At 37.5% G+C, this 11,655-nt stretch overlaps 1 protein-coding gene and 1 long non-coding RNA gene across 2 annotated transcripts; one reads left to right on the plus strand and one right to left on the minus strand.

Moving 5' to 3' along the window:
• Positions 957-3,247, minus strand: LOC104730443 (bark storage protein A-like). The gene is made up of 5 exons (XM_010449605.1): positions 2,959-3,247; positions 2,768-2,835; positions 2,500-2,655; positions 1,925-2,158; positions 957-1,458 (listed from the first exon to the last, which is right to left on the minus strand). Exons 1-5 carry the CDS (start codon positions 3,182-3,184, stop codon positions 1,054-1,056), a joined length of 1,089 nt encoding a protein of 362 aa, XP_010447907.1. The 5' UTR covers positions 3,185-3,247; the 3' UTR covers positions 957-1,053.
• On the plus strand, positions 10,025-10,704 carry LOC104730444. Its single transcript, XR_758433.1, has 3 exons — positions 10,025-10,216; positions 10,326-10,527; positions 10,624-10,704. It is a non-coding gene; the product is annotated as an uncharacterized LOC104730444 (long non-coding RNA).

Below are 11,655 nucleotides of genomic sequence, written 5' to 3' on the forward strand. Positions count from 1 at the left end.
AAGAGGCTTCGGTAATCACCGCTCTTAAGCGAGATGATCATAATGCCGAAACTTTCCAAGCCTTTCACAACATGAGTATGAATCCTAGATGTTTTACTAGGCAAGGTTCTCATAGACATAAGAGTTGGGCACAAACAACCTTTCAAAGTTAAGCTTATAAACTCATATTCCATAGAGCTAGGTGAAACTAATGGCAGGGTTCTCAACCAAATTTCGAATAACCAGAGCAAACAAGGTATGCTATGAGCTATTTGCAGTCTTCGGACAAAAGTTTTCAGGGAGCACCACCAAAGTTGGCTAAGGGTAAACAAAGGATGGTTAAGAGCAGACCTGTACTTTAGAGGAAGGTAGTCTAGATCACCATTTGTTAGGCGGTAATAGGGAGAAGAGTCGGGGGACCACTCTCGGAGGAAAATCACAACGCTGTAACACTCATCACTAGCCATCGCCGTCGTCTCTGTCGCGCAAGACTTGGGTGGTGAGGGAGGAGGAGGTTCAACAGAGGCGAGTCTAACTCCGGATCTGGGCAATGAGGAACAGGGGGACTCTGAAACTCCCGACGGACTGGCTGATAGAGTCACAGAGGATAGAGATTGTCGTTCTCCACCTCCGTCTAGCTTCGGAGATGAACGAGCCTTAGTTGCCGCTTGGGTTATTCGGTGAGGGTTTGTAACAATTAAACAGAATCTAAAAAAAGGGAAAAAAGAAATGGAGATCGAGAAAAGGAAAAGATAGAAACTTGAAATAGAGACGGGAGCCGAGATTTCCCGACGCCGGCGAGCAGAGAGCCCACCGGCGTTGGAGGAAGATGGTTGAAGCGGCGCCTCGATGGTCGTGCCTGGGAGAGAAAAATTAGGGTGAACGGGTTTTTTTTTTTTTGAATTTCCTGACAGAAAATTTAATCTTTAAAACTGCATTTAAAACATAAAATGACACTCTTTTTGTAACAAAGAAAATGTATCAAAATGACACTCTTTATGAAAGAGAGGGAGTATTAATTAAGAAGAACTTCATTATTTGATTTTAGACACATATATCTAACTTGTGTCTTAATTATCCACTCTGTTCAAGTCTTAATCCACACATATCATTCTGATTGATCTTTGCTTTCGTAGTTTCGTGTAGTGGCAACAAAGCAACGAACTTAACGAGAATATCTACTGAGTTTTCTGCGGCCAGGCTACTGAATATGTTGGCCTCGTTGGACACGTCGGAGCCGCCACCAGCGAGATCGGAGAGGGCACGGATGACAATGAAAGGGAGGTTTTGCTGGTGGGAAATGAGAGCCACGGCGGCGCTCTCCATTTCAATGGCGGTGGCGTTAAACTTGGAGTTGAGGAAAGTCCGGTAAGCTGCATTGTCGACGAAGACGCTTGCACTCATACCACGGTCAACGATGGTGACCTTCGGTGGTCGAGGGAGGCAAGTGGTGTTCACGCACTGCGGTAGCTTCGTGTCCTGTTTTTGTTTTGGTATACACAAATAATTGCATTAATTATATGAGTATATAACTATATATTAACAGAATAGCTAGAGTTTAAATGTTACAGATAACAAATCTAATTAACGACTACTATATGTAGTACGTTACGTATATCTCTACTAAAATTCTACGTGTTCAAATTTCTATATGCGCCTACGTGTGTAGAACTAAAAGAGTCAATTAAAGTTTGAGGAAATTAATTAATATATATGTTTCACTTATTTTTGTGTCATTCAATACGTTTTATATATCGTTTATAAGTTGACAATTTTTATTGAAATGTTAGACAAACATCTTGATACGTAAGGGACGACTAGCTAACGTGTTGTGAATATACGATATTTTCCGAAACTATATTCAACTTGGATGCAAAATAGATTATAAACACTAGAAAACAAAGACAAATCTAAATATATATGGGCCAGTTTAGTCTAGTCAAACCTCGAGTTTGCGTGCAAGATTCAAGTAGTACTTGTCAACGGGAATCCAGAACACATGTTGCCGTTCTTCAGGAGTTCCGGTAACCGGAAAGATTTCTTCCGGTTGGTACCAAACCCGATTAAGCAAGTTTTCAGTTCCGTTACTGTATTTTGAAAACTGGAGATAACCAACTTCCCGAGTATAGTCTCCACCGGATTCGAGAGCCAGTTCCTTGTCAATCCCATCTCCATACCTCTGCATTCAAAAGTAAGATGTACTTATTCATTGATTTTTTTTTTTGTTGACGATCGTGTACTTATTCATTGATATGTATGCAACCATACGTAATTTTAATGTCCATAGACCAGTTGTACCACCAACATGCATAAAATTGTTATTTAATATATCATAGTTAGATTTTGACATGTGCAAATGATACGAAATTTTCTGAAAGAAGTTTACGACCACAAGTTTAATAGCCTTAAGTCAATACAAAAATCTCAACATAATTGGTTGTTATTTTCTTACTATTTTTTTCACAGCAATTGGTTGGTAATGGTCATAGTCAAATATATAACCCTACGTCGTGTGCGTACCTGCCAATTCCAAAGGCCAGAGTGTGCCCAATATTGAGGAATAGTAACGTCACCGATCTCAAGGTTAACATCTGCGTTTCCAGCGATTCCATAATGCAAAACTCCTTTCAGCCTAAACAGGCTCACTAGTAATTGTGTTGTTACTCCTGCATTCACCTGTTTTTTTATACATTGATTTTTATATTAAGGATCATAATATGGGAAAAAATTGTATTGACTAAAGACATAAAATATAATTAGACTATCTTCACATATATAGAAAACCTACCATTCCTAATCCTGACATCACGATTACAACAGGTTGGCCTGCTAATTTTCCAAATCGAAACTTTCTACCTACATGATTGAAATTACATGAATAAACCAATTATGTCTTGTTATAATTTGAAGTCTTTCAATCGTGATGACTTTGTTCATACATGTTTTCAAAATGAATGACATCGAAAGATAATAATTAACCTGCGAAATCGATGAAGGGCAACGAAGAAGATGGGACATAAGATGGAGATCCGAGAAGAGGGTTAAGCTCATAGTTGTTTGGAGCTACAATCCCCAAATAAGGACCCTTTCGATTCATCTTCTCTATTTTGCCCAATATAGTTCGAGGTATTTCACCATTTGCTTCTTCAATAACATTCCCCACGGACAAGATAAACACAAGAAAACCTGTCAAGAAGAATCCCATAACTTCTTCTTTTCTCTCTAGCTATTTTCTCTTTTCTTAATTACCCTTTGTGTACTTTGATTATCTCCCTTTAGGTTCCTTGTATATTTATATACATGCAAATGAACTACAATAATACTACGTGACATAAAATAATAAAATTTTAAAAATAATTAAGCATGGATTACGTGTAGTTTAGTTGGTGTCTGGTGTGGTCAATTATTAGTATGATACGTGGGCCTCGAACCGGTGAAAAGATTTTACTACTACTTTTTTTTTTTTGGCGGGGAGTTAATTTTCTACTATTGTACAATAATTAGCTGAGGATCAATTTTTTATTTTTGAAACGTAAGCACAATTAATCTACGGTATCGAAATTGTTTGGGAAGAATTTCCGCAAACTACCATTTGGTAAATTTCTTGAGGGATTTTTGTTTTTGTTTTTGTTAAATAATCCTAACACAAAGACTCAGTATAGGCGATGATGAGGACAATTTTTGTTTCGTCGGCTTTTTGGTAATGAGGAGACAATAACACAGCCACGCCGACTATGTCTTCAGATTTGGACTACTTGGGTCTGGTTTATATGTACTACATTTTGATGTGCTCATAAAACTTGTTGAAGTTTTACAACCACTGAGTATTCAACAATATGTAATTTAATTTGAAAACGTTTACCAAAGTAAAAAACAAAAAATGAGGTTTGTTAACAAGACAAAAATAAATCACAATCACAACGTAGTTATTTATTTATCCTTTTTTTTTTCTTGACATCTCACAAGTAGTTTCTTGGTCTTGAAAAGTATAATAACTTTTGTCGGAAAGAAACATATCACAAAGATAGGGTTGTTGGTTTGTATCAATTTAAAGAACCTACACATTTAGTCTGGGGGGGATACTGTTTCTCCCGACTTCATTCAACTTAATTTGTGATTATTATTGGATTACTTATAACAACTCTGTGGTTCTAAATCATAATATATGACATCTCATTTCAACCATCAAATTACTATATCATCTTTTTTCTTAATTTTTTATTAAATTAACTTTACATTAGTTGGTTTTGCAATTAAGATTTTCCAATCCCATTAAACAAATAGAAAATGAACTGAAACTGGTTAGGAAACTTACTTCGGGACATACGAAAATAATATAAAATGACCAATTGAGTTAAAACTTTATAATTCAGTTAAATGAGTTAAGAAAATAGTAGCTAAATGAGAAAAAAACCCTTAAAATTGACATTTTATAAAGAAATAAATAAACCTTAAAAATATACTAGTTTTTAAAGTCCAAAATCGAAAAATGCAAAAACAGAGAGACGCAAACAATAAATTGAGCAAAGAACTAGGTCTTGCCGCTTTTATTGTTCAGGAGGACCGCCGTACGAGGAGAGGAAGGAAAAAAAATTAAAGGCGTCGGAGATTTTTGTAGTAAGCAAACAGCGTTTTCTCTGCCTCCCTTGTCGCCATTGTTTTCATTCTCAGTTGAGAAAGTCACGAATCATGCGCCTTTAACTTTACAGGTCTTGCACTCGCAGGCATATATATGCCATCAGTTTTTTTTGTCTTTTGCGTTTCCTTTTCATAAAGCAAAGATTGGCGAAAAAAAAGAAAAAGGAAACAAATCGATGAGTGTATTTTGGGCCGGCGGCTGCAAAAGAAAATGAAAAGTGTATTTTGGGCTTAAGACATTGAAACTGGGTGGTACGATATTCTGAATGATAAATAGAAAAAAGTAGGGGACTTGTCTCCATCTCCAGAGATTAGGTTAAAATTTATTTGGGGACAATGTCAGAGTTCGATGACGATGTAGTAATCTGGAGTCTTGTTGGACAAGAAATAAGCCCCGAAGAAACACAAAAGTATCTACGGCAAGTTCAAGAGTCCGATGTATGTAACCTCTCTCACTTTCTAAGTTGCTTGGACGACTGATTTGTTGATGAACGTTAACCCTAGCTAGATCTTTTTTTTTTCAATTTTTTGATTTAGTACTACAACATATATGCTAATTAATTGGTACAATCTTGGGATTGTGAACGTGTACAGGGTTTCGATGTTGGACGCTTTCGCAATGCTCGGACTCGGATAAATCCCGTTCGATTGAATGTGTTGAATGTGATCAAGTCTTCATATTATTACATTAGAAGAGTCGTATATTATATAGTTAAGTAATTGATTTGTGTTATGTATAAACTATTCGTATCACACACCGAAGAGATATGAATAGAATCGTTAACTACAAAACAGTTACACATGTATGTGTGTGTCTCCACATTGGGTTGTCTCCTAGAGACGTGTCCCTTAGTCAAAGTGTGTCATGTAAACCTATAAATACAGTTTATATATCTAATAAAAGTGTGTGGTTTTTCGTTTACAAGAATCGAGTATTACAAGAGAGAAGAATACATTGAGTGTAAAACAAAAACAGAGAGAGAGACAAAAAACAGAGTAATATCTGTTGTTGTCCGATCCTAAACACTTTGAGAGTTCAAAGTCTCACATGGTATCAGAGCTATGGAGACAACAATGCAACAAGTTATTCCAATCTTCGATGGTGAATCGTACGGCTTTTGGAAAATCAAGATGATCACCATCTTGAAGACACGGAAGTTGTGGGATGTCATCGAAAATGGAGTTACTGTGAGTTTGTCTCCTGAAAACTCACCGGCGTTAATCAAAGAGAGAGATGATCAAGTGATGAAGGATATGATGGCTCTTCAGATCCTTCAAAGTGCAGTTTCAAATTCAATATTTCCAAGAATCGCTCCCGCATCAAACGCAAGAGAAGCTTGGAACGCTTTGGAAATGGAGTTCCAAGGAAGTTCACAAGTACGAATGATTAATCTTCAGACTTTGAGGAGAGAATATGAAAATCTGAAGATGGAGGAAGGTGAAACCATTAATGATTTCACAACCAAGTTGATTAACATGAGTAATCAACTGAGAGTTCACGGTGAAGACAAGACCGATTACCAATTGGTTCAAAAGGTTCTTATCTCCTTGCCGCAAAAGTTCGATAGCATCGTTGCTGTGCTTGAACAAACAAAGGATCTATCAACTCTCTCTATTACAGAGATGATAGGTACTTTGAAAGCGCATGAGAAGCGCTTAAGTCTCCGAGAAGAGCGTATCAATGAGGGTGCATTTTATGGAGAAAAGCTTGGTTCGAGAAAAGGAAACAAGCAAAACAAACGTCATGAGAAGACCAAGAAGTGGTGTGGCGTGTGTAAAATAAACAGTCACAGTGAGGTAGACTGTTGGAGAAAGAAGAACAGACCTGTTCAGCAAAAGCGAGCGACCGGTGAAAGAAAATGCTATGTGTGTGATAAACCGGGGCACATAGCTAAAGATTGCAGACTTAGACGAAGTGAAAGAGCAGACCTAAGTCTTGAAGAGATAGAAGATGACATTGGAGATGAATGTCATATGCTCTTTAGTGCCGTTGAAGAAGAAGAAGCTTCAACAATCTGTGAAGACACATGGTTGGTGGATAGCGGATGTACCAATCACATGTCTAAAGATGCAAGATACTTTAGTACCTTGGATCGTAACAAGAGAGTCACCATAAGGATTGGAAATGGTGAGAAAATTGAGTCTGAAGGCAAAGGAGATATACGAGTCTCTACGAACAAGGGAGTCCATGTCATCAAAGATGTACTTCTTGTACCAGAACTAGCAAAAAATTTGCTAAGTGTCTCGCAAATGATATCTAATGGATATCGGGTTATCTTTGAAGATAATAAATGCATGATTCAAGATCCAAAGAGGAGAAAGATCTTGGATATCAAGATGGAAGATAAGAGTTTTCCCGTACGTTGGAAAAATTCAAGTGAAGATGCTTATGTTGCATTCGAAGAGAAAGAAGAAAAGACAAATCTTTGGCATAAGCGTTTTGGTCATGTCAACTTTGACAAGATGGAGACAATGCAAAAGCTAAAGACTGTAGAAGATCTTCCAAAGTTCGAAGTAATAAAAGGTGTATGTGAGTCTTGTGAGATGGGAAAACAATCAAGGAGGAGTTTTCCAAGGAGTTCTAAAAGCAATACAAGCAATGTATTAGAGCTCATACACTCGGACGTGTGTGGTCCAATGCAAACAGAATCAATAAATGGAAGCAAGTACTTTCTAACATTTATTGATGATTATTCGAGGATGACATGGGTGTATTTTCTGAAGAGCAAAAGTGAAGTGTTCTCAAAATTCAAGATATTCAAGCCTTATGTGGAAAATCAATCGGAGACTCGGATCAAGAGGCTTAGAACAGATGGAGGTGGTGAGTTTTTCTCAAACGAATTCATCAAGCTATGTCAAGAGAGTGGCATACATCATGAAGTAACAATACCCTACAGTCCACAACAAAACGGTGTTGCGGAGAGACGGAACCGTACACTTGTGGAAATGGCTAGATCGATGCTCACGGAGAGGAGTTTATCAAATAAGTTTTGGGCTGAAGCTATTGCAACATCAACTTATTTGCTAAATAGATTACCATCAAAGCCATTGGAGAAAGGTGTGACTCCATTACAAGTATGGAGTGGGAAGAAACCAAGTGTTAATCACTTGAAGATATTTGGGTGTGTATGTTACGTACATGTGCCAAATGAGAAGAGAAGAAAACTTGACGCTAAAGCCAGGCAAGGGATATTTGTTGGTTATAGCAATGAATCAAAAGGATACAGAGTGTTCTTATTAAGTGAAGAGAAGATCGAAGTGTCAAGAGACGTGACATTTGATGAAGAGAAGACATGGAATTGGGAGAAGAAGGAAGTAGAGAAATCAATTCTGTCACAATTCAAAGTCCAGTCTTCAAAGGAACAAGGAGATCAAGGAGCAAACAATGATATAAACGCTCAAGTAGAACAAGTAAGTGATGCATTCAATCGGCTACAAATCTCAAAAAGAGGAGTCCAAAACACGGTTGAAGAAGGAGAAAACTCTGTTGGTCCAAGAGGATTCAAATCGATCAACGAATTGATGGAACAAACAGATAAAGTTGAAGAGATGGCTCATATACACGAAATGTGTCTTATGATGGCTGAAGAACCTCAGGCTTTGGAGGAGGCAATGAATGACGTGAAGTGGATAGAAGCCATGAGAGAAGAGTTGAGGATGATAGAAAAGAACAAGACGTGGCAAGTCGTGGAGAGACCAAGAGATAAAAATGTGATTGGTGTCAAATGGACCTTTCGTTTGCAGACTAATGCAAGTGGAGAAGCAATCAAACACAAGGCGAGATTGGTGGCTAGAGGATTCACACAAGAATATGGTGTGGATTATCTTGAAACCTTTGCACCTGTGTCAAGATAAGATACGATAAGAACCTTAATGGCAATTGCAGCTCAACACAAATGGAAACTCTTCCAAATGGACGTGAAGTCAGCGTTTCTAAATGGAAACTTGGAAGAAGAGATTTATGTAGAACAACCACCAGGGTTTGTAGAAGAAGGAGAGGAAGGAAAAGTTCTTAAACTCTACAAGGCACTCTATGGCTTAAAGCAAGCACCTAGAGCATGGTATGGGCGCATTGATGGTTACTTTCTCAAGAATGGGTTTGAGAGAAGTATCAATGATGCAGCACTCTATATAAAGAAGACATTGGAGGATATATTGGTGGTCAGTTTATATGTTGATGACATCATAGTCACGGGAAGCAACAAGAAGAAGATTGAACAATTTAAAGAGGAGATGAAGAGTGAGTTCAAGATGACGGACTTAGGCGAACTAAATTACTTCCATACCAAGGAAGTAGTACAAAACGAAGAAGGTATATTTCTCTCACAAGAGAAGTATGCAAAGAAGCTTTTGAAGAAATTTGGGATGCAAGATTGCAAAAGTTTGTCAACGCCATTGACTCCTCACGGCAAGACAGAAGAGGTCTTGAATGAAAAGCTTGAAGATGTTACGAAGTATAGAAGCATGATTGGAGGCATGTTGTATCTTTGTGCTTCTAGACCAGACATCATGTATGCGAGTTCTTATTTGTCTCGCTACATGACATCTCCACTAAAGCAACATCTTCAAGAAGCCAAACGGGTTCTTAGATACGTCAAGGGTACTTTGACGTACGGGATTCAATTCAAGCAAGTAGAAGAACCAGAGTTGGTTGGATTTTCTGATAGTGATTGGGGCGGATCAGTTGAGGACAAGAAGAGCACAAGTGGCTATGTATTTACGATTGGATCAGGTGCGTTTTGTTGGAATTCTAGCAAGCAGAAGACGGTGGCTCAATCAACGGCCGAAGCGGAATACATTGCTGTTTGCTCAACAACAAACCAAGCAATATGGTTACAGAGGTTGGTGAATGAGATTGATTTCAAGACAGAGAAGGGTGTAAGGATCTTCTGTGATAACAAATCAGCGATTGCAATTGGAAAGAATCCTGTTCAACATCGTCGAACCAAGCATATCGACATCAAATATCATTTTGTACGAGAGGCTGAGCAGAATGGGTTGATCAAGCTTGAGTACTGTCCAGGAGAGTTACAAATAGCAGACATATTGACGAAACCTTTAAACAAGTCCAGGTTCGAAGTTCTACGAGAAGAGCTAGGCGTAACGATGAAGCCATGATCAAGGAGGAGTGTTGAATGTGATCAAGTCTTCATATTATTACATTAGAAGAGTCGTATATTATATAGTTAAGTAATTGATTTGTGTTATGTATAAACTATTCGTATCACACACCGAAGAGATACGAATAGAATCGTTAACTGCAAAACAGTTACACATGTATGTGTGTGTCTCCACATTGGGTTGTCTCCTAGAGACGTGTCCCTTAGTCAAAGTGTGTCATGTAAACCTATAAATACAGTTTATATATCTAATAAAAGTGTGTGGTTTTTCGTTTACAAGAATCGAGTATTACAAGAGAGAAGAATACATTGAGTGTAAAACAAAAACAGAGAGAGAGACAAAAAACAGAGTAATATCTGTTGTTGTCCGATCCTAAACACTTTGAGAGTTCAAAGTCTCACAGAATGATGAGTCTGGTTATACACACGACATCGAACTTTATGCTAGATTGGGACTTCACTGTTACAATCTTCAGAAGGTTACAAACAATATTACATTATTTTTAATTTTATGTTTTTATGTAATATTATTATATATCTTTTGTGGCTACTACTTCTCTTTGTTAACAGGCTGTTTAATTTGTATAGGGTACAAACCTCAGATTTCTTGACATTCCCAAATACAATACTGAGGGCACTAGGTTGTTTTCTGGGTACTACATAACCTCGGAGGCCGTAGACACATATAACAACAACTCTGCATGCACTTTTCAAACGTATGTGCGGCATGGTCGTGAAATTCCAGATAATGGATACTTTATGGTGCAGACAGAACTTTCTAGACTAAAAGGTATATATTTGTAGCAAATTACTAGCTCTCTCTCTCTCTCTCTGAACTTTGTTTTTTTAGCTTTTACTTATTGTTGGGTGTTTTGGTGTTGTTTAGTTCCTACTGGCCCTCGGGCTACTCCTATTGAGCATGAGAGGAGATGGGAAGATGAAGTGATAGATGATTTCTACAAAGGTGAAATGCCTAAGTGATTGACAAAGGATGAGCTGGCTGCAACCAAANTTTTTTTTTTTTTTTTTTGTACCTTTGATAGGTCTTTGTCTTGAAATATTCTTACTAACCAAATGAAATGTATATATTATTATTTTTTAGATGAAGGACTCGATTATAAGGCGTTCTCTACCATTGAAGATCAAGAAGGTAACTGTACATACTCAAGAAAGCGGTGAAGAGTCGCCACAATTGAAGCTCAAAGCCAACAACGCCATCTTCTACATGAGTTTTAAGAGAAGCTTTGATCATCAGAGTGGTAATTACCCTGTCGAATATCAAGCAATAGTACGGAGAACCATGGATAGGAAACCGGGACACATTCGTCTAGAAGTGCAGTCTTAGGCAGGCACAGATTTATTTCTACTATAGTCCCGATGGTCGATTATATTATCAACATGTGTGGGATATGCTTGCGTTTATAACATCATAGGCGCATGACATATAAATAACAGCGAGTAAATTACTTTGCTTATCCGAAAAAAATGCATGTAGCTCGATCTAGCAAAGAAAAGACAACTGAATTTATCATGTGAGCGAGATGAAGCTGATCGTCACTTTCATTTTTTAATCATCCAATTTGGTTGACTATATTTTTTTCATAAGCTTTGAGATCTTGTTACGTTGTTCTCTATATGGATCGTGTTCAATGGGCGCTTCTAGATATGTGGAACAGGGTTTTGATGTTGATCACTTTCATCTTACGTATGCTACTGTAATATATCAGTATATATTGAGATAAGTATGATTTTTCATATGACATTGGTCTTCTCGGTAGACTTGGACTTCACTGTTATAATTTCCAAAAGGTAACAACAAAATTTTCATATTTTGTTTTCTTAGTCTCATACCTTGGATGATCTTGTTATGCTGAAGTACCATTCTTTGTCGTCTTTTTTTTTTTTTTTTTTTTTTTTT

The sequence above is a fragment of the Camelina sativa genome, chromosome 12 (genome assembly GCF_000633955.1).
Source record: "Camelina sativa cultivar DH55 chromosome 12, Cs, whole genome shotgun sequence".
NCBI classification, from domain to species: domain Eukaryota; kingdom Viridiplantae; phylum Streptophyta; class Magnoliopsida; order Brassicales; family Brassicaceae; genus Camelina; species Camelina sativa.